At 45.2% G+C, this 23196-nt stretch overlaps 6 protein-coding genes across 6 annotated transcripts; 4 read left to right on the top strand and 2 right to left on the bottom strand.

Moving 5' to 3' along the window:
* Positions 1-2066: 2066 nt before the first annotated feature.
* On the top strand, positions 2067-3987 carry PADG_07585 (inosine-5'-monophosphate dehydrogenase; the record flags this gene model as incomplete). Its single annotated transcript, XM_010764762.1, has 3 exons — positions 2067-2268; positions 2327-2635; positions 2852-3987. The coding sequence occupies 3 exons, from the start codon at positions 2067-2069 to the stop codon at positions 3985-3987; spliced, it is 1647 nt and encodes a 548-aa protein (XP_010763064.1).
* Positions 3988-4668: 681 nt separating this feature from the next.
* PADG_07584 (uncharacterized protein) lies at positions 4669-6076 on the top strand (the record flags this gene model as incomplete). Its single annotated transcript, XM_010764761.1, has 3 exons — positions 4669-4937; positions 5044-5396; positions 5481-6076. The coding sequence occupies 3 exons, from the start codon at positions 4669-4671 to the stop codon at positions 6074-6076; spliced, it is 1218 nt and encodes a 405-aa protein (XP_010763063.1).
* A 383-nt stretch (positions 6077-6459) lies between these two features.
* On the top strand, positions 6460-6924 carry PADG_07583 (40S ribosomal protein S21; the record flags this gene model as incomplete). The annotated part of the gene is made up of 2 exons (XM_010764760.1): positions 6460-6491; positions 6690-6924. The coding sequence occupies 2 exons, from the start codon at positions 6460-6462 to the stop codon at positions 6922-6924; spliced, it is 267 nt and encodes an 88-aa protein (XP_010763062.1).
* Positions 6925-8269: 1345 nt separating this feature from the next.
* PADG_07582 (phenylalanine-tRNA ligase, alpha subunit) lies at positions 8270-9979 on the bottom strand (the record flags this gene model as incomplete). The annotated part of the gene is made up of 2 exons (XM_010764662.1): positions 8270-8363; positions 8478-9979. 2 exons carry the CDS (start codon positions 9977-9979, stop codon positions 8270-8272), a joined length of 1596 nt encoding a protein of 531 aa, XP_010762964.1.
* Positions 9980-11620: 1641 nt separating this feature from the next.
* On the bottom strand, positions 11621-12068 carry PADG_07581 (uncharacterized protein; the record flags this gene model as incomplete). The annotated part of the gene is made up of 2 exons (XM_010764661.1): positions 11621-11951; positions 12037-12068. The coding sequence occupies 2 exons, from the start codon at positions 12066-12068 to the stop codon at positions 11621-11623; spliced, it is 363 nt and encodes a 120-aa protein (XP_010762963.1).
* A 5297-nt stretch (positions 12069-17365) lies between these two features.
* Positions 17366-21419, top strand: PADG_07579 (uncharacterized protein; the record flags this gene model as incomplete). The annotated part of the gene is made up of 2 exons (XM_010764660.1): positions 17366-17596; positions 17772-21419. The coding sequence occupies 2 exons, from the start codon at positions 17366-17368 to the stop codon at positions 21417-21419; spliced, it is 3879 nt and encodes a 1292-aa protein (XP_010762962.1).
* Between the last annotated feature and the right edge of the window lie 1777 nt (positions 21420-23196).

Genomic DNA, 23196 nt, shown 5'->3' with positions numbered 1-23196 from the left:
TTGGCATTAATCATGTGAATAAGGAGGAATTCCTAGAACTATATTCTGCTGCTAGGAAGGAGGCATTGAAGGATATGACTATTAAGAATGGATTCAGAGCCACAGGCTTAGTACCAGTCAATGCAGAGGAGGTTCTTGAACACCTATATTATCAACTACATACACCAAGTCCCCCAGGCACATCTCATGAATCTCAGGCCTCCAGGACCCCAAAGACTTCCTGAAATGCTGTCCAATTGGAATGCCAATTCAACAAGCTCAAGCAGTTTATCAAGCATCATACACAAAGCCCGCCTAGTCCTACCAACCAAGCTCTAGATCAACTAGTTCGGGGGTGCCAACTAGCTATGCATGGGGGTGCTCTTTTGGCTCAAGAGAACAAGACTTTATGAGCTGCAAATGAGAAGCAGAAATGCAAGTGAGGACAAGGCCATGTTTACATAGGTCAGGAAGGAATTCTGACTGGAGAAGAAGGATTAGCTAGAGCTCAGACTGCTCAGGCTGCTCAGCAGATGGTGGATAGAGAGGTGGAGAATTCAAATCAACCCACTAAAAAGTGAGCACCGGCACACTGCAGCAAGTGTGGGAATACTGGACATAGAGCCCCTGGATGCTTGCAGAGCTAGGATTTAATTGTATATAATTTTTTAATGGATAATTTAATATAGTGGTGGCAGAATTTAAAGATTTGTTTAATGTACAGTGGGGAGGTGGCCAGTTGAGTGATCTGGCCAGTTGAGTGATTGGTTACATTAGTTAGTTAATTTAAGAATAACTGAAGAAGCTGTCATTGTATTATAAAACTTGTGACATAATTTTCAGATTGAACAGAATCTTAGTCTTTTTTATTTTCATTTTTTAAAGAGCTTTTTTTCAACTCTCTCTGTCTCAATTTATCAATAACAACTTAGAAGATTTATATATCATCAATCTCATGCAACAGTGATTCTATGTTTACTCTATCAGTCTTGGAACATTTCTTGAATCTCTAATGCCAGCAGTGTTATGATGCATAATGACATCAGAGACTGACTGTTGTGAGACTGTGAGAAATTTACTCTTAAACTCTGATAGTTGCTCTGTTGCTGAATTAAAAACTAGAGTTAACAGCAAGACACTCAGAGATTGATTCATGATATCTTTTAACATAGCAGTACTTCTGAGAGAATTCATGGCATCTTTAACATAGCAATACTTCTGAGAGGGCCATTGAGCCAGCCATTCTCCTTCAAGTCACTCAAGGAATTGATTTGGGTAGCACCTCTAACCTTGGGATTTCGTTGATATGCTTTGCGAGATGCCCCAGCTTGCCTTGGTCGAACTTATTAATGAAGATGCCACTATAATTGCGGATCTCTCCCGGCCTCTTGCCTGTACTAATAGTACCGACACATTCATGGCTGATGTGGGGCGCGTCTCGAATATTCAGAGTCGGTTGACTTGTGGGTTACTTTGGAATTCATGGTTTTTGACGTGGAAACCAACATTGGCAAGATAGCTAGGATGAAATGAGATAAAGGTATCGCTCTTGGGGTCTACAGTTGACCTCGTAGTCAGTTGACATTGTAAGAGCAGATCTTAGACTGCGCCGCGAACGATGAAATCCCATAATACACAACCTTAGCTCGCCAGTTGTTTGGAAACTGAGTCAATATATCCTGACTACCTGTCACGCCTACAGCAGCTTTTCGTTCTGAAATTATCAACAGATAATCCTTCTTTTTGAAAACCAAATAATCATCAAATTCAATGGATAAGAACAACGCGCGGTGAAGAGGAATGGAGCTCTCACTGGCCTTGTACACAACCAATTCTAACACGTGATCCAAGCTCACCCAGTTAGTGCTAGCGAGTTCGAAGGTCCACAGAGTAGAAAAAACTTACCAAATTTACGGAGCTTTTTTCTTTCTTCTGTTTCTTTTCCTTGGGAAAGACGCTTTCTCCCCGTCAACAGAACGTTTGCCTGACATCTGTTGTTGGTATTTCTCTCTGCTTCTCTTTGTCGCACTATTTTGCCACTGGCAAATTACCATTCTCTTCCACACTCTCTCATTCTCTCTTTCGCCATGCCCATATCCAATGGAGATGCGACGGGATGTGCCTTCGAACATTTCGCGGAGGAAGTGGAATTCGTGGACCACACCAAGGCCCTGGACATTCTGAAAAAGGACTACTCCGGCGATGGCCTGGATATCAATGAACTCATAAATTCCGACAAGCGGGGAGCTCTGACCTATAATGATTTCCTGATCCTTCCAGGCTACATTGGTTCGACATTACCTCTTAAAACACCTTATGTGAAACTTGGTTGACTGGTCCGTAATAGGATTCCCCGCATCCGACGTTTCTCTCGAAACCCCTGTTACAAAACGTATCACTTTGAAAGCTCCGCTGTTGTCCTCCCCAATGGACACGGTCACGGAGCACTCCATGGCCATCCACATGGCCCTTCTCGGCGGTCTTGGTGTCATCCATCACAATTGTTCGGCCGATGACCAAGCTGAGATGGTGAGAAAGGTCAAGCGATATGAAAACGGTTTCATTTTGGAGCCTGTTGTTATTTCCCCCAAGACAACGGTCGCGGAGGCCAAGACACTAAAGGAGAAATGGGGGTTCGGTGGATTTCCAGTTACAGGTTCGTTAGATCTGCCCTTTATGTTCAATCTATTACCCTACATATCTTTGCAATGATGTTTTCAATCTTTATTTAATAACTTTCGTTCATCTGCAGCGGCGAAAGCTGTTCTGAAGAGACCAGATTTTGTCTGATTCTTGCTCTAATTTGTTCTTCTTTGTTTTTTTCTCCATTGATTCCGTCTGGATTTAGCTAACAAATATCTCAAAAACACAGAAGATGGAACTTTACCTTCGAAGCTGATTGGAATGATTACCAGCAGAGACATCCAGTTCCACACTGCAGGTGATGACCCTGTGACAGCAGTCATGTCTACTGACCTCATAACGGCTCCCTCCGGCACAACCCTCGCCGAGGCAAACGAAGTCCTGAGAAGCTCCAAGAAAGGGAAACTTCCCATTGTTGACAGCGAGGGCAACCTCGTTTCTCTCCTCTCAAGATCAGATCTTATGAAAAATCTGCATTACCCACTTGCTTCGAAGCTACCCCACTCCAAACAACTTATCTGTGCTGCCGCCATTGGCACTCGTCCTGAAGACAAAGGCAGACTCCAGAAGCTGGTTGACGCCGGCCTCGATATCGTTGTCCTGGATAGCAGCCAAGGAAACAGCATGTATCAAATCGAAATGATAAAGTATATTAAAGAAACCTACCCAGATATTGACGTAGTTGCTGGCAACGTTGTCACCAGAGATCAGGCAGCCGCCCTTATTGCTGCTGGAGCCGATGGTCTCCGTATCGGCATGGGCAGTGGCAGTGCCTGCATTACTCAGGAAGTCATGGCTGTGGGAAGACCCCAGGCTGCTGCTGTGCGCAGTGTTACCCAATTCGCTTCCCGCTTCGGTGTCCCCTGCATTGCAGATGGCGGCATCCAGAATGTTGGCCACATCGTAAAGGGCTTGGCAATGGGCGCCACCACCGTTATGATGGGTGGCCTCTTGGCTGGTACGACTGAATCTCCTGGAAACTACTTTGTCAGCAGAGAAGGGCAGCTCGTCAAGGCCTACCGGGGAATGGGAAGCATTGATGCCATGGAAGATAAGAAAGCTGGAGGCAAAGACGGACAATCAAGTAATGCTGGCTCTGCGAGATACTTCTCTGAGAAGGACCGACTACTTGTAGCTCAAGGTGTTTCGGGTTCAGTTTTGGATCGGGGCTCCGTCACGAAGTTTGTTCCATACCTCATGGCCGGTATCCAGCATTCCCTGCAGGATATTGGGGTAAAGAACTTGAAAGAGCTTCACACCGGTGTCTCCAATGGCTCGGTGAGGTTTGAGGTGCGCAGTGCCAGCGCCCAGGCCGAGGGGAATGTTCACGGTCTTCACAGCTTCGACAAAAAGCTTTATTCTTAAGCTTAAGTGCAACGACGGCCACTTATATTACATGACGAGCCCGTTGTCATTTTTAAAGCTATTGGTTCAATAGGTTTTAGGAGTTTGTCGGAGGTTCCGGCCTTGTATTGATCGATGTTTATTGGTTTTCTTCGTCCTCGTCCCAAACGTTTATGCAGTCCATGAGTCTCCTTACCTAGCCTTTTTCATGCTTCAAAACAATCCATGCCGATCGTCTTGCATTCTCTAATAATTCCCCTATATTTTGGGAGCGGACACTCCTATGATCTGACCTTGATGTTATATTTATCTTCAACCGAATTGCAATTCCGTTCATGATGCAGTAGCTTTGAAATTTCCCCTATATAGGGCAAAATAACACCCACACGGAGATCATGGCGTATAATCTTCACTCCAATTTTAAAAGGAAACGCATGTAGAGTTAACTCATATACAGTTTCGAAAATATATAAGTTTTTGTCTGATCGGCAACCAAACGTTGTCGGCATGATAGCACCCCCAAGTTGTGATAAACGAGGTTCTGCTGGACCTCGGCATTATTTTCGCCGATAACGCGGTTATCAATTTCCCCACGAAACCAAGGTCAATATCAGCTACCTTTACATTTCTTCAGAGCTCAAGCGGCCTGATAAGAATACTACTTAAATCCTTCCCCTCTCCACCTATATTCTCTTGGATAATATGATCCCTTCCATATGTTGCCAATTGCCTTCAAATGCAAATCAGCTGCGCATCGCGCTGCGACTAGTGCTCAATAGTGACGGGTTTTATTATTCTTCTCCTGATAGATACACAAGAACGCCAGAGACTCTGCGCCTCCAAATTGCATACCGTTTTGGCCAACAAGCTTCTTATTCGACGGTTCGGAGAATACCACAGTATCGAAGTATGGCTCCAAAGGTGGCAAACGGAGGCAAGGGTGAGAGAGCCGTGCCCAGGCCGAGCGCGAGGTTAGTCCGTCGCATTGATATATACAACTCCTTGAAATATAAACGAGCTCCATCCAGACGTGAATACCATAAAGCATCAAGTTAATGACTTTTATCTACGATCTAGTGTAATCCTAATCTCGCCTCAAAATGAAGTCTTATTGCTACACCGTGTGAAGACTTCCTCGTCCTTCCCTTCTGCCCATGTGTTTCCTGGGGGAAATATTTCTTCGCAGGACGGTGACTTCCCACCTGCCGGCCATCCAGACAGCCATGATGAGGGTCCCCACTACCGACGGGCGGCAATCCGGGAGCTATTCGAAGAGAGTGGAATCCTTCTTGCGAAGAATAAGTCCACCGGCCAAATGATCCAAGTAAATGAGGAGCAGAGGGAAATAGGAAGACATGCAATCCACATGAACAAAGTCACGTTCAACCAGTGGCTGAAAAGCATAGATGATGCTGCGGAACCTGATATTGGTCAGAGCTTATTATCCCGAAACTTCTGGATATTATCTGATTAACTAAAACCAACCTCTTTTCTCTTGGGTTAATGCCTGCTAGACCCGCTCATCCCATTTACCCACTGGATAACACCGGCAAAGAACCCGAAGCGCTTCACGACACAGATGTATCTCTACTTTCTCCCGCCATCTCCGGAGTCCAAAAACTTAATTGGAAGCGAAGAGACTGAAGTCCAAGTGCCAACGTCGGACGGCGGGATAGAAGTTACTGAAGCACAATTCCTTCACGCCTCGGAATGGTTGCGGCTTGCTAGGAACGGAGACATCATAATGTTTCCACCGCAAGTCTTCTTACTTCATTTCGTCGCACAATTTCTCGATAGGCCAGACGAATCTCCATCCACGATTTCTAAGGAGGAGTCTACCAAACGCCGGTCTGAATTGATCAAATTTGTGCATTCGGGATCTCCCCCTTGGACAGATAAGTTTATCTCCCCACTCCAAATCGGTCAGGTTGCTGATGGACGGAATATTCTTGCATTGGATTATGTTGGACCCGAGCTTCAAGGGTCAGATAAGAAAGGAGAACCGGACAGGGTAGCACTTGTTCGATTTCTGAAAGAGGGCCCCAGAGAGGTGGAAATTCGTTGGAAGAATGAAGTTGAACCTGTCAAGAAGGCGAAGAGTGCTCTCTAAGTGGCTATCGTGTTTTCTGACAAAGATACTAGACAGTTGATAAATAGAAACTATATGTACACACATAGACCTATATACCCTAGCTTGTTAGAGTAGCAATATAAGAAATATTTATGTTCATACCATCATCGTCAATAAAATCATTGTAAAAGCGATAGAATAGTCATCTGGGGGTTAAATACCACGCACCGGCGTTATACTCACGACCCACACCGAAACCAAAAAAGTTCAAATCCGAGTCACATGACGCACAATTCTTCGCTTTACAACTCGCATCAACCACCAACTCAACGCCGGAAATCACCACAAACCTCAACGACCAAGGCACAAACAATCCCCCGCTCAATACCGTTATTCCCCCGGACATCTACACATCCGCAAAAATGGAGAACGAGAAGGGAAAAATCGTCGACCTGTACGTGTACCACCCTTATCAATCCCCCACTTCTCCCACCTAGGAAACAAAAGCCATCAGCCTCCCGAATCAAAAGTTTCGTCCGCGCCAGACACAGGAGGTTTCCGAGGGATTCCACTTATCTTTCGTGCCACAGTAATCCTGAATCAGTTACCTTACCCATTTTCTAACTTGAAAATTATTCAAATATCCATTTAGCTACGTGCCTCGCAAATGCAGTGCCACCAATCGCATCATCAAGGCCAAGGACCACGCCTCCGTGCAAATCAGCATTGCCAAAGTTGACGAGAATGGCCGGTACACCGGCGAGAACCACGTATATGCCCTCTGCGGATTCGTACGTGCCCGGGGAGAGAGCGACGACAGCTTGAACCGACTGGCGCAACGGGACGGGTTTTTGAAGAATGTGTGGAGCGCGGCTTCTCAGCGCTAAGGAGAGCAGAGAAGGGTGTTGGTTTTCCTTTTCTTCTTCTTATTTATTCTCCATGTGCTGGTTTTCGTGGGAGGGTTGTGGGATAGGGATGTTGTCATGGTGAGTGATCTCAGTCTTGTTTTCCACGGTTGGTAAATTGAATGATTGGAACTTTCACTAACAATGCATCTCTGGGATAGATGACCATAAAATGAGCGAAATACTAAAACACCTGGGAATATACTGGAGTTTTCTTCCGAGGTTCTTAAATAAAGACCTTTTTTCCTTGTCCTATAATTTCCTCCGTCTTCCTATCAGCATGAAAATTGAATCCCTCTGTTCTGTTATGTCGACGAATACGAAATACCAATATGAACTGTTCCATTTATCTGATCCAAAGGAGGAACATGAATGTACCTCCTTCAAACTTGCTTTCATTTTGTTACAGTGCGATTTCCTATGCATCCTAGCTCCTTGATAGACAAAGGGCTCCGAAAACCCCATTCTAGGACATTACCTATATCCACGATAATGGAATTAATACTCTGTCCCATTCCAATCTATCCATATCTCCAACTATCCATTTCTACCTCTTCCAGTTTTCTTCCTGAAGTTCCCAACCCGGCACCAGAAACCGACTCACGCCCACCGCAAAAATCTACTCTCCCCCCATGGGATCGTGTGATTTACGTGGTGAATGACTGAGGCGGGATATAATGTATTACATTTTGGCCGGGGAGATCATATATTTCTTGTATATATCCGTCTGCTGAAGAGCTGCGATGTTCAAGACCACTCGTCGGAGCACAGATACGGGCGGGACATTTTCGTTCTTCGATAGCTTATATGTGTAACCACCTCTAGTGTGTGGTAGGGATTGCTGCCCTGCTAGCTGTGAAAACCTCCGTACTTCGTAAAGATTCCACTACTCTCTTTGATTCCCTTTGCATGTCACCTTTCGAGGCATTGGCTGCAGGGCCCTTGCCCTGAAGTCCAAGTTTCCTGGCTGCTTTAGGAGCTTTATACCACTGTAGAGTCTATGCCTTTATGACTTTGCATGTATATCCCGACCGACTCTATTTTGTTTAAATCTATATGGGGAAGAAAAGTGAAGGTGAGGGTGTCAGTTGCAGATACGATGAGAAGAACATCAATCTCCTAAATTTCGTATGTCTTCGTCTTTTCTATTCCATATCCCATCACCGCAATTGCTTTACCAAAACACTTCAACGGTAAACAACCATATCTTGGTCTTCCTTTATAATCTAGGTCCAATCCTCCAATGGTACGTAAACATTTAGCGGAAAGGTATAAGAAGTGAGTGATCATAAGTAGGAAAATGGAATACTTAGGAAGAAGCAGGTGTCTAATCCTTCTCGAGCCGGACGGCCGGGTTCGTTTCGATGAAGTTGAGATCTACCTTATGCCCAAGGAGTTCCCGGATATTGCTTACGCCGTACCTAGAAAAACGAAAAGAATTAGCTTCAAGCGGCTTGGTTTGATTGATTCCACAATCAGATGCCACTGGAATATACTGGGGAGAGGTATTAAAAAGATAGACATGTCAGACATACTTGATCATAGTAGGTCGTTCCAAGCTTAAACCCCATCCATACACTCTCATATCCTTCGGCAGACCCATGGGCTCCAACATCTCTGGTCTGAACATCCCGCTGTTACCAATCTCCACCCACTTCCCTAAACCTTCATGGTATCCGAAAATTTCCATACTAGGTTCTGTGTAAGGATTATAAGCCGGCTTGAACCTAAGTCCATGGATGCCCATCTTCGCAAAGAAAACTTCCATGAAGCCAATTAAACCGCCCAGTGCAAGACCAAAATCAGCAATCACGCCCTCAACCTGGTGGAACTCCGCTAGATGGGTAGCGTCGACCGCCTCGTTGCGGAACACCCGGTCAATACTGAAATATCGGGCCGGGCGAGGGTTTGCGGCCAGTTTGTAGAGCATATATGCCGATACGGAGGTGGTGTGTGTCCGAAGCACCAGGCGGAGAGCCTCATCTGGACTCCATGGATATCTGTAACCGATTGATCCGTATTTACCAGACTCATGTACGGCGCGGACGTTGTTCCAGTATTCCTCATGGTCAGGGAGATTAACATTGGAGTTTGAAGGTCCGCCAGTCACCGTTCCCGCCTTTCCCGCCTTTGCTACGTGAATGTCTGAAGGGTCATCTTCCCGTGGCTTGTCTGCACTGGCAGGGTCTGAGATATAAAAGGTATCTTGAAGATCACGGGCAGGGTGTTGTTGTGGGACGTAAAGAGCATCGAAATTCCAGAATCCGGTCTCAACGAAGCGATTTGAAGGCATCTCCTCAAAACCCATTTCGAAGAAGATTTGTCTAAATTCCTGTCGCACTTTATTCAGAGGATGCAAAGCGCCGCTCAGGGTTACAGCGCCCTTGGCATTGAAATTGTAGGGCTTAAATTTGGCCGTTTTCCACGCTCCAGTCGCAAGCATATCAGCTGTGAGGTCAGTTTCCTCTTTTGCAATCTCTCTCGCATATTTCTGGCCCTTCGATATCTTGAAACTTATAACCTTGTGTATTGTGATAAGTTTCCTTTTTCGCAGGTCTGCTATGACGTTGGGATCGGGGTATGTTTTCGTTTTCTGTATGATCAACAGTTGCTCCTGAGTAGTATCTTCGATTGAATCCATTGCTGATCGCAAAACATCTTTATCTTTCTTGATCCAGCCCTTTTTAAATGCATTTCCAGCGCCTATTTTAGCAGCCTCTTTCCCGACGACATTTGGCAAATCCACAATTTTCAGCCCGCCCAATGCCGCCTGCACGGCTTCGAATACTTTGGCTTCATGACTGCCATTGGCCGCAATCGCTTCAGCTTCAGGTGATAATATTGCTTCTTCTCGTTCAATAGTTTGATACTTGATCATATCTCTAGACCCAAGGCGGTCCAGTGCAGCTTTCACTGATATTCCCGGGGTGGAGGGGAAGGCATCTGTGGAGAGAATCGGCTCGTCAGTAGAGGAAAGGAGATCTAATATTTGCGTTGTTAGGTCAGACACCATGGCTACTACAGGAGGAGAGTCCATGAGCGAAGATATCCTCCGCAAAACCGTCTTGGTGGGGATGGAAGGGGGAAAACTGTGCAGACGAATATTTGGGCTGGGCGATTATTTTTTGGAAATTATGACTCGTTTTGATGTCCCGTACGTTTGCACATTTTGTTAACATAAAAAGCGAAGTACACTAGTCCCAGAGTAGTTTAACCCGGTCATAGTTTATTTTGTTCACTAGCCCTAATTCTTCTTTCCAACTCAAAATTGTCCATGCCTTAAATGCTGCCACACACTTTGGCGTTGTACCCAGAAAGATCATAGAGAATACATTCTTCTATTATTGAACTCCAGGCCTCTTTCACTGTCTTTTTTGAGTAGTTCCAGTCTCCACTGTATAATGATAAGATTGAATGAGGGATGAAGAAACTCAAACTACTCTTGGGCTAGCGTATTTCGCTCTTTATGAAACAAACAGTGCAAACTTATCGCAGCACTTTAACCCTGATACGGCTGTTGTTATAACCAAATGCGCAGTTTGATACACGTGATATCGGAGCTTCTTTTCTTTGACATGCACAAATGAAGTGAAAAGGATGGTTGAGTGGATGAGAAGGCTATAGCATGGGATATCTCATAACATGATAAACAAAAACTCCATTAGAAAGCTCGGATTTACTCCTCCTTTCGACAACTCCGAGCCGGAAACGTGTAAACTTAGCACAAACTCCGTTCTTGAACCGAAGTTCCTTTCCATTACTACTGGCAAAGCGCCACACCCCCCCGAATTTGACAACTTCGTGGAGACTATCCGACTAGATGAGCTTTGTGCTGTCGCAACTCATTGTCGAGGCGATGTTTCATTATAGCCTTAGGTGACACACTATCGAAGATAAATAGACGCTTGGGGTTCATGCCGTGAACTGAATATTCATGTGTGATTGCTTTTTAGAGTTCAACGTTGTTTACGAGCTGATTTCTCGAACAGTGTTGTTTGGATGGCCCGCATCCCACTTCCGTATACCTGTTTTCAAGCTGAAGAGGTGACAGCGTCGTATGCTGCTACTTTAAAGTATCTGAAGAGATACAATACTATACCTATTCCAACTATGTTTGCGTACAGCCGTCAGTCAAAACCAGAAAATAAAACCAACACCTGTCATTGATATGGAGCGGTTCCCAGGCCAAGAATTGCCTTTCCTAGAAAGGCTGTTTGAAAGATTTCACGTTGGCAGAGAAGGTACACCAGCAGCTGCTGATATTATACTTGAGTTAGGTGTGTTTTATGTTCTTCACTTAACGGCACCTACTGTGCGGATCTGCATGTCCATCGCCTAGCTTCCCTGAAACTCAATAATAAGATTGGATCGCTACGGGAGGGCCCAGAATTAACCTGAGCAGCATAGCTTACACAGAGGTCAGGGTCAAGGCATGCCTAAGTTCTACCCCCCAAGGGCCCCTTTTCCTTTGTCCAAGAGTGGTATGAGGTGACGCAAAGCTTCCTTGAGCGGTCTCTAAAACGAGGAAGGTGGAGATGAGACAGTAGCAGATTACGAGATTGTCACCAGCTTTTCTGACAAGGTTATGCTAAAGAGTTTGAAAAAGGACCGTTTCTTAATACCCATAACGATCTAACAATTCAAAATATCTTGGGAAGGATCTTGCCCGCCCCCCCTCTCATGCTACGTGCAAAACAGCGGTTGAAGCTTTGCCAGATTGACGATGAGTCCAAAATGACCGGTATTCTTGGTTACTTCTGAATTGTTGTGCCTTTACCGTCACTGCATCTATCCTTGGATGTTTAGCGGCAATGTTTCTGGACTGGTCACGGAGTGCGACGCATATCTGAATGTGTTTCCCAAGAGAGAGTGTGTCGGTATCCTTCATCCCCTCTGCAATCATGCGAAATTCGAGAATATTTGATGCGATCTGCTCAAAGCCGGCAGCAGTTTGAGCTTGGCCTGCTTGGCCATACACTTCGCTCGTTCTTCTGCAGTTGTTTCGGGAGCTAGAGGGACGCGAGGCTGATTTAGATGTTGAGCAACAGAAGATTGCAGATTCACTAGATTGGTTATGGACCTAAGTGTCTCTACTCCTGGCAAAACCCTCCGTCCTCCTGGGGCATTGCTGAACCACTTTCAACTTTTCTAATCTTATCTAAGCTCCGGTTACTTTATTAATCCTTGAGGAAATAGAGCCGTGACTCCTATTGTTAGACACTTCTATGAAAGTGAACGTGTTTCAATGACAGTAATGAATCAATTTCACTAGATAAGAGCTTGAAAGCACCCATGACTCGTTAAGAAATCACGGGAAGGAAGACTCCAGCAGACAATTGCCTTCTCCCCTCCCACAAAATGTATTGTCATGTTATATCTTGCATATCTAAACTCAATCTGAATTGGGGAATATCTTGGATGGGTAGGGTGGCAAGTTAATAGAGGCATTTGGGGGCCTGATTCAACATCATACATGTCGGAAGATCACTGGAGTGACGGGATTTGGACGGTTTGTCTGATGTTCAGGGACGGGGAAAGTAGTCACGGGGAGTTGTACCTTTCTAACCTACTGGCCATCAACTGGACCTCTTCTAAATGGGGTGGTGCTGTTCTCTATAAACTTGCCTCGTCACTTTAAAGAGCATTATTGGGGTGGGATGATGCACTCTGGGTAACTACAGCTTGTACTCCACAGATGTAGTTACATCCTACGAGCAAGTTTCCCAATCTGTCATGAGGAACAGCAGCCCACAATTCCTTTTAGAACAACTCCAACTTTGTGCCCCAATTTGAGCTTTACGCTATTATGTAGTTGCTATCAAAAATCTTCATTATATCGGTTGGTTCAGGGTTAATGGGCTGGCTCTATTGACGCGAATTGCTGGATGGAAGGAGAGCATGACCTTTAAAGTTTATCCCGATTTCGACCAGATCATACCAACCCAGACACAGTGTTTAATTCCGATATCCGTCTAGAACAGAACAAGTCCAGGTATCGTCATGGCTTATTCTGGTGCAATAATCACTCTCAATTTCAGCATCAAGTTGAATTTCACATATTTAGTTCTTGGCATGCGGGGCGGTGAGAGGTTGGAGGTGAGTAGTTCACGAACCGCCTGATCCGATCTTGCAGATTGTCGGTCATCCCCAGGCCTCGTTGAATGGGACATTCCCTAGAATATGGTTATTCAGCCGTTCTGCGGGATAGTTGGAAGAAGCGGGGGATATCAATAGATTCCCTTTGTTAATAAGAGCCCATATGATCCACTAGCAAGTGAGGGCAAATCGGCCAGTTATATTTGCACACAGATATAAAGTTATATTGTGGGGGAGACGTCAGTTGTAAGATCATTGGACCCGACATCCGTTTCAGCTATTGCGATCTTCAACTCCCCGACGACACTTGTACCCAAGAAAGATATGAGATACATATGAGATCTACGTCAACCAACCATCCAACTCTTACCCCTAGCTGCCCAGTGTGTCACTTCACGTTTCATCCTGATGTTCATCGCTGGACGATCACCTACGACAACACCGCAATACCTGACACCAGCAGCATCAGGTTTCCAGTTCATTCACCCGTAACCCAACATATCACTTCAGATTGAATTAGTTACCTGTGGAGTAACTAGGGGATAGCCTTTTTTTCACTTCTGATCATTTCTGGAGATGTCAGATCTTGAATCTGAATTAGCGACAGAAATTCAGATGTCCCAACCGGCCAACCATGAACTTCTGGCTATTGAAAAAGGGAAGAAGCCCTTTTGAGTTCCATCAATGCATTACATCCAGGCTTAAGCTTGAAGTCAATAATTGACGGGGTTCTATAAAAATAATCTCTGAATCCTTAAGTAAATTTCATCCAAGGAAAGTTACGTAGTATTAACAAAATATTTACCGGTGCGTTATGTAATAATGGCCTTTACCATAAACATACCCAGGTAGAGTAGAGCACATAGATACAGTCCCAAGCGCCATTGGGCACCAGAATACAGACATTCTGCATACATGGTTACTTGCACCTTTTACAATAGTCTCAGGAAGCGCGGGAAGCAGCGTGAACATCACTTGCTGATAATTAGCATGTGTGTGTATTTATCCAAATCAAATGTGGAGAAAAACAAAATATTCTCCAGACGGGAGACTGCATTTCATGTTCACGTGAACTTTTACACATTGGCTATCAATGCCGCAAGTGCTGTGGGAAAAGACTTCGCAGTTTTGCTGCCAACAGTGCCCGGTTAATGAACGATGGACCGATAGAAGTATTAGAAGTGGAGTTATTATCCCAATCCGCTGCTTGGGAGTTCTAAAAGCAAACAGAAATGGGACAATCGAATCTGAAGAAGTTCGGACGGTGGGCTTGAAGCGGGCCCACATGCTGCCCCTCCATCACATCACGTGGGGGAATGTCATGAGCTCGACTTTTGGTCGATGCGGGAGACCGCGACACAGTGTTGTGACAAAAAGAGGATGTGAGCATGAGATTGCCATTATCAAAGGAATATTAATGTGCTCAAATAATTTGCAGACCGTGGTAATGTCTTCATCCTCATTGTCACTGAGTGTTGAAGAGAAAGAAAGCATTGTTCACTGGATATTTTGAGGTGGATTGAATAACTATGGCTAAAAGGAGGGACGAAGATAAAAACTTTACCGCAACCATGGATCGAGCCTAGAAGGGATATGGTGCGGCAGCTCAAGAATGGATTCGAAGCGAGAAGATGATGAGTTTCGGGGATATAGGATTCTTTCCTGGAAGAACCACGTCTGGAAATTAAGCTGGCGGAGAAAAGGTATTAAAAGGGACGATAGAAGGGTTTGAATTTCATCTGGACGCGGTCGTGTTAAATACTGCCCTTCTCCTCGGCATAGATGCATCAGGTAAATCGAAAGAAAAGGGAGCGGATTTCAGTGAATGCAGCTCAGACCAGTTATCGTCGAACTAACCTTGGGAAGTCCTGTCAAAGATAGTATGGTCGAGAGCTCCAGTATTCTCATTCTGCAATCAATGCCCGAAGTATCAAGACATATAGGCACTGTGATTAGGTATATATGTTGAAATATCCAAACAAACAAGTGTACGTTGATGACCATCCATGCTTGGACACCATTTAACAAGATCAACGCATTATGGTGTGCGTAAGATTTTAAGATAACTAGTTAGTTACTGCATCTCCCTGACAAATGCTTGTCGTCACACCCCATATGTCGATGAGAAAAACCATAATAGATGGCTGCGGACCAAGAGCAAAAAAGAAAATGTAAAACCGCCGCCCAATTCCAATGTCCGACCTAAATATCAGTTTATCATGCAGGATATCGGGCGGGCAAGGTAAGGCAAGGCAAGGCGTTAGGCGTTCGAACCTCTTCTGACTTTCCCCCAAAATTCAACTAGAACAGCCCTCCATGAATATCAAGCTAGGCTGTCGCCGGGATACACTTTTCCCTTTTCTGCGGGAGGGTAGGGCTGTATAGCAGTCGACTGAGATAAGATATAGGTAGTAGATAGATACCCGTATTCCGCACATACAAGAACACATGCACATAGTTCATGATATTTTCCCCCGAAAGATAAAAATGAAACGGCATTAGCCCAAGTCTTTTGCATGTGCAGGACTTTTGGCTCCCACAAACAATGCTTAGTCTGTACCTAGGCACTCCGACAATAGGTTACAGTTGAACATAGTTTAATGTGGTGCCCACTTTCTTAAAACCATGATCAACTCTGGCCACCTCATCTAACAATAAACACAGTCTACACACTCTGCACATACATGACAAATACATCTCTCTATTCAACCTCCGCCCTCAACCAGGGTTAGGGATGAGTTAGGATTAGGATTAGGGTCAGTTAAGGATTAGGGTCTGAGAAATATGATAAAATCGCTACCGAAAGCAAAATAGAGATATGTATGAGATATACGAGATATGTGTGAGGTATGACCAGTTAAATGTATGCAGTTTTGATGGACGATGGTTTTTAGCATGAACAACGCCGAAGGTTTTTAGGACCGAGATTTTAAACTGCGTTCAAGCTCTATGAATTACCAGACAATGTATATATATATGTATTCCGCAACACTTTACCGCTGCTGGTTCCTGAGGAGGTTCGCATCCTTGAGATATTGGTGTTTGATGTACGGCACATGGACGGAATATGCGTAGAAAAATGGATGGCAGAGAGTCTAGTTAACTCTGTGGAGGGTGGTTTTCGGTGTGAGGTATTCATCGTTTTGGCTACGGAGCCCGGTGTGCAGTCAGTCCTCTACCAAGGTAGATGTGCCTAGTGCCAACCTTTTCTGTCCAGCGGCAACGAACTACACCGAAAATGACGGCTGTGTGGAGCATTGTTTGCCTCTGACATTTTGCCGGAAATCGACTGCCACCCAGTAATAAACATGATGTCGTGTATGAGGTATCCTGGAACAGTTGTACGGAGGACTCGATGGGTAAACCAATTTGTTAGATAAAATTCAATTATTTCACCGGACAATCTCCTCGGAAGAAACAACCAATACCAACCAAAAAGCCAATGTTAAAATGGAATATTTGTGCTCGCCCAATGAGCGTCAAGGCGTTCATTTCTTTTTTCCCTTCATTTATTTTTTTTTCCCACCCCAGCAGTTGGCACACTTTTTCCACAGTTGGGCCGCCTGGCGTACAATGGTGGTGGACTCGTCAAGATCTGCTCAGACGGCGTCCCGTGCTAACCCAGCCTAGTCTGCTCATAGCGTGGCAGAATTCTAGTCGTTGTATGCGTGTATGCTGTATGTAAATATGTGATGAATACCTAATACCTCTCTGGTTTGGTATGTATCCCGTGTGTCACTTTATTGATCTCGTTGCTTCAAGGGTCCCAGCAGACAGACACCGGCTAGGCCAGCCAGTAGTCAGTTCAGTCAAGTAAGTCATTTAGGGAGCATATCCTTTCCGCCTTTGCTAGAACAAACTAAACCCTGTTTCTTCAGAAGCCTCGCCCATAGGGAACAGCAGCCTTCGTTCCCTCCAACGCCTCTCCTCCATCAAAACCTCTGTTCACCTCTCCATCCGTCGCCATCCCCATATCTCACCTATTCTTCTCCCTAACGATACTGTATACGTCTCTCGCCCTCACTTCTCCTGGTGTCTTCCTTTTAAGCGATACAGAAGAACATTCTGCAAATTCCCTGCTGCCTCATGACGGTTTAGCAGTGGTGCTCGTTCCTTTTGTCGAAGAGCACCCTACACACCAGGTTGGTATTAACCCACACAGCAAGGATATCATCCACTTACCCTACCCACCAGTATTACCACCACCAAATGTCATCTGCTTCGATGACGATACTCTCCCCTTATTTACATGCTCCCTGCGATCTTTGGATATGTCGGATTAGCTAATAGTCTCCTTTCTTGGGTGTTTTCGTTGTTGTAGGTCAACATGACTCGCGGTGATGAAACACTCCTCGCCGTGGCCGGCATATTACAGGGCCTGGCGAAGGATGTCCCGAATTCCGCATCTTTTCCCTTTGGCGGCTACAAGGCAAATAACTCTACCAACGGCGATGTGACGAAGATAAAGCTGCCAGGCGAGGAGAGTGATGGAAAAGCTGTTTTGGAACATGAGTTAGAAGACCTAATCCGGAGGATAGTGACCATGCAATCATTTGTGGTTAGTTGCCTTGGAATTTTCCCTCTTTGCTTTTTACTACACCTCTCTATTTTATTCCGATATTGTCCATCTAGGTCCCACCATGTCTTGTAATATTGGGGAAATCCTCCTTAGCGGGTTTTGCTTGCGCTGAATGGAAACGTTTGATTTTGACATGCTTATTATATATTTATAGCCTCCATCTCGACGATCTACTCGCGCCCCAAACTTTGCCAGCGGACAACACAGTGACCTCGAAGGGTCTTTCAAATCCCTGCCGGAGTCTGACACAAACTACAAAGAGGATATACAATTCTTATTAAACAGGGTTCAGCTCCAAGCACAAGAAATACAACTACAGAAAGATGTGATCTCTAAAGTTCGCGAGGAACTCAGGAACCAGGAGAAGCGCACCGAGGAAGCTCTGGGGAGGGTGAAAATTGATGATGTTAGCATATTAGAGCGCGAGTTGCGAAAACACCAACAGGCCAACGAGGCCTTCCAAAAAGCATTACGAGAAATTGGTGGGATCATCACGCAAGTCGCAAATGGAGACTTGTCTATGAAAGTACAGATACATCCGTTGGAAATGGACCCCGAAATCACAACCTTCAAACGCACCATCAATACTATGATGGATCAACTCCAGGTTTTCGGAAGTGAAGTGTCACGTGTGGCTCGAGAGGTCGGAACTGAAGGTATTCTTGGCGGACAAGCCCAGATCAGTGGAGTTCATGGTATCTGGAAGGAACTTACCGAAAACGTGAACATCATGGCAAAGAACCTTACGGACCAGGTGCGAGAAATCGCAACTGTTACAACTGCCGTTGCTCACGGTGACCTCAGCCAGAAGATTGAAAGTCAGGCCAAGGGAGAAATCTTAGAGCTCCAACAAACCATCAACACCATGGTGGATCAACTTCGTACCTTTGCTATTGAAGTAAACCGGGTCGCCAAAGACGTGGGTATTGAAGGCGTGCTTGGAGGACAAGCTCAGATAGATGGAGTCCAAGGAAAGTGGAATGAACTTACAGTTAATGTTAATGCCATGGCCGAAAACCTAACAACCCAAGTTCGCGATATTGCAATGGTAACGACTGCAGTCGCCAAGGGCGATCTTACACAAAAAGTCCAGGCCAACTGCAAGGGTGAAATCCTTGCTTTGAAAACTATCATAAATTCCATGGTTGACCAATTGAAGCAATTCGCACAGGAGGTCACGAAAATTGCGAAAGAGGTCGGAACGGATGGTGTACTTGGTGGTCAGGCCACTGTTCATGATGTCGAGGGAACATGGAAGGATCTGACTGAAAATGTCAACGGCATGGCTATGAATCTTACTACTCAGGTCCGAGAGATTGCTGATGTTACCACCGCTGTCGCCAAAGGTGACTTGACCAAGAAAGTCACTGCAGATGTGAAAGGAGAGATCCTGGATTTGAAGAATACTATCAACGGAATGGTAGATAGGCTGAACACATTTGCATTTGAGGTCAGCAAAGTTGCGAGAGAAGTTGGCACAGATGGAACTCTTGGTGGCCAGGCCAAGGTCGATAATGTGGAGGGTAAATGGAAGGATCTGACCGACAACGTCAACACCATGGCTCAAAATTTGACCTCCCAGGTGCGAGGGATATCTGACGTCACGCAGGCTATCGCCAAGGGAGAACTTTCTAAGAAAATTGAGGTTCATGCTCAAGGCGAGATACTCACATTGAAAGTGACGATCAATAACATGGTGGATCGTCTTGCCAATTTCGCGCATGAGCTCAAACGGGTGGCGCGTGATGTTGGAGTCGATGGAAAGATGGGTGGGCAAGCGAATGTTGAAGGAATCTCTGGTAGATGGAAGGAGATCACTGAAGACGTCAATACCATGGCTGAGAACTTGACATCCCAAGTGCGCGCTTTTGGAGAAATTACAGATGCAGCCACTGATGGTGATTTCACCAAATTAATCACCGTGAATGCTTCTGGTGAGATGGATGAGCTCAAGCGGAAGATCAATAAGATGGTTTCAAATCTCAGAGATAGCATTCAGCGAAACACCGCTGCCAGAGAAGCGGCAGAGCTTGCCAACCGAACGAAATCTGAATTCCTTGCAAATATGAGTCACGAAATCCGAACCCCGATGAACGGCATCATAGGCATGACCCAGCTCACGTTAGATACTGACGATCTTAAGCCATATCCTCGAGAAATGTTGAACGTGGTGCACAGTCTGGCCAACAGCTTACTAACCATCATTGACGACATACTCGATATTTCGAAGATTGAGGCGAACCGCATGGTTATTGAAAGGATTCCATTCAGCATGAGAGGTGCAGTATTCAATGCACTCAAGACGTTAGCTGTGAAGGCAAATGAGAAAATCCTGAACCTGATATACCAAGTGGACAGCTCTATTCCAGACTTTGTTACTGGCGATCCATTCAGATTACGACAAATCATACTGAACTTGGTTGGCAATGCTATCAAATTTACTGAACGTGGTGAGGTCAGGGTCACGATCCTCAAGTCCGACAGAGAGGAATGTAGACCGAATGAATATTCTTTCGAATTCATCGTTTCAGATACTGGAATCGGTATCGAGGAGGACAAACTGGATCTTATTTTTGACACTTTTCAACAAGCTGACGGGTCGACTACGAGGAAATTCGGCGGAACCGGCCTGGGATTATCGATCTCTAAGCGATTAGTTAACCTCATGGGTGGTGATGTTTGGGTTACCTCTGAATTTGGCCATGGAAGCAAATTCCATTTCACTTGCGTTGTGGAAATGGCAGATCAAGACATCAGCAACATTGCCGCATCACTTTTGCCCTACAAAAATCACCGCGTTCTGTTCATTGACAGAGGCGAAACCGGCGGTTATGCAAAGGAAATCACTAATATGCTGAAGCAGCTTGACTTGGATCCCATTGTCGTCACTAACGAATCGCAGATTCCTCCACCTGAGATCCAGGATTCCTCGGGCAAGGATTCGGGACATGCATACGATGTTATCATCGTTGACTCGGTCAACACTGCAAAGTCCCTACGCACCTATGATGAATTTAAATACATACCGATTGTTTTATTATGTCCCGTCGTTTCCGTTAACCTGAAATCAGCACTGGATTTGGGTATAACATCCTACATGACGACGCCATGTCTGCCTGTCGATTTAGGTAACGGCATGATACCTGCCCTCGAGGGGCGTTCCACGCCCATTACCACGGACCATACAAGGTCTTTCGATATCCTTTTGGCCGAAGACAACGACGTAAATCAGCGAGTTGCAGTCAAGATACTAGAGAAATGCAACCATGACGTTACTGTTGTCAGCAACGGCCTCCAGGCACTGGAAGCAATCAAGCAACGTCGATTTGACGTTATTCTAATGGACGTCCAGATGCCCGTCATGGGCGGATTCGAAGCCACCGGCAAGATTCGCGAATACGAGAGAGAGCACGGACTGCCCCGCACACCTATCATCGCCCTAACCGCGCATGCAATGCTTGGCGATCGAGAAAAATGCATCCAGGCCCAGATGGATGAATACCTAGCTAAACCCCTGAAGCATAACCAAATGGTTCAAATGATCCTCAAGTGCGTGACGCTTGGAGACTCCCTGCTGGAGAAGAGCAATGAACCGTCAGCGTTGGGCGGCGGCGATGACACGCACCATCTCACTAGGCACACCTTGGTGCAATCGTCGGAAGCGAGGAGTCAACGACTGCTCATGGACAGTCGAGCCTTGGCGGCTTTTGGTTCGTCTGGTGCTAATCACGGCTTGAATCGGAAACCTGACATGGTGAGTACAGTTCGCTTCCCCTGTGATCAACTATTATCCCTTTGCTAATAATTAGAATAAGCATCCCCTCCGATCACACAGAAGATAATCACAGTTTATCCCTCCTGTTTGAGCGCTCTGGAGCAGCGTCATCCTTGGCTCTCGAATAGTGAATTTCCTCCCCTTTTTTGATGTTGTTATGTTGTGGCGATTTCTTTCTTTTTCTCTTTATTCTTTTTTTGGGAGGGGTTTGGCTGGTGTAAGACGGCTGGTTATGATTTCTGCATATATTTCGCTCCAATTAATTTTCCTTTGTATTTCTCTCGTCTTTGTATGTTTTTTTATTTAATTTTGCCTTTCTCACATTTGCATCTCACCTAATCTCGTTTCTTCCTCTTCCTTTCTCAGTCTACCGCTCCCAGCATCGTTGATATCCCCCCAATTTCTCTCTCTCTCCCATTTTCCTTTCCCGTACACTACACATCCTATTTCCCCTCATTTTCAATTCACACGACTTTCAAACTCTTTTATTTATCTCCTTTTTTAAAATTTTATGGCGTATGGCGTGGCTGCGAGTTTGGTGGATTAAAACATACCCAAATATTCTCGTCCTGGGGAAACCTAGACGACCTGATCTAGTGGATAGTTAAACAATGATCTCATATTTTTTGTCTTCGATTATGTTAAATCGTTCTCGATTCCACCCTCGCTCATCTTGATTTTGTGTGTATAGGTGATTTATGTTTGCATTTTTGGTCCTGGGAGGGGGGAAACGAAGTAGTAACGTTTATTCTCCATCTTTTTTTTTCTTCTATAAATATTGATTTCGTGTTGATTTATTTCTCTGTGTTTATCTCGCATTTCCTCACTCTGCTCTCTCTCACCGCATCTCTCACGTAATTCACGATGTGAGTCGGTTTTTCAGGTATGTTAACTGCCCATTTCTGTTACGGGTTTTGCATGAAACCAAAAGAACAATTTGATGGCTGTTTTCTTTCTTCATTTCATCCCCCCCACCCCAATCTGTAATTTGGTACTGCAATTGCTGTTTATTGATAACTTGCTTGTATGCTTTTTTGAATTTCATTCTGTTTAACTCGCAACAAAAATAACTGTATTTCAGTTTCATATCCACCTTTGAGATTTATGATGACCCATAGCGATTATGACGTAGTTATGGCAAATGGGGAACTCAGTAGTCTAGATGTGGCATGTATCTCTAACTGTGCCATGGAGTTATCGGTTGAGGCTATCTGGGTTGGCTGTTTCTCCCTCTCACTTACACTGCAGAACGACTTGATTCGGGAAATGTGAAAGGGAGCGGGATGGTATCTGCCTTTTTTGTTTATTTCTTCTTCTTCTTCTTCTTCTTCAACTGGAGAAAGAAATGCGGTGGGAATTTTCTAGGCAATTATGTAGGTGGCTGGCATTCGTGCATTTTACGTGTTGCTGTTGTTGGTAATAGGGCGTCCGGCGGTGCAGACGGGATGATGGCATTGCCTCCTCCATTTGACGTCGATGCCTTGCCAGTGTTGCTGACTAGGTAATCTAGCTTGAGGCCCCTGTTCTCTCACTGACCAATTTGGCGGCCACAGCTACACTTGAGGGAGATACCGCATCAAGCTGAATCAGAGTCATGTTGGGGTGGTCGACATCCTTTCCGGCGAGGAGGCAGTAGCAAAGACATGTAGGCCGCTCTCTAAAGGCGCGCTGCTACCTTCTTCACTGCAGCCAGTAGTAACAACAGTTGGGAATGTAGTATTATCCGATTGAGCCATGATGGAGATGATGATGATGATGATTATGATGATTAATTCAAAGGCTGAAGATTCAAAGGCTGAAGGCA

This window comes from Paracoccidioides brasiliensis (genome assembly GCF_000150735.1).
Source record: "Paracoccidioides brasiliensis Pb18 unplaced genomic scaffold supercont2.12, whole genome shotgun sequence".
In the NCBI taxonomy this organism is placed as follows: Eukaryota; Fungi; Ascomycota; class Eurotiomycetes; order Onygenales; family Ajellomycetaceae; genus Paracoccidioides; species Paracoccidioides brasiliensis.
Note: the sequence above shows the minus strand (reverse complement) of the source record. Positions and strands in the feature narration are given on the sequence as shown.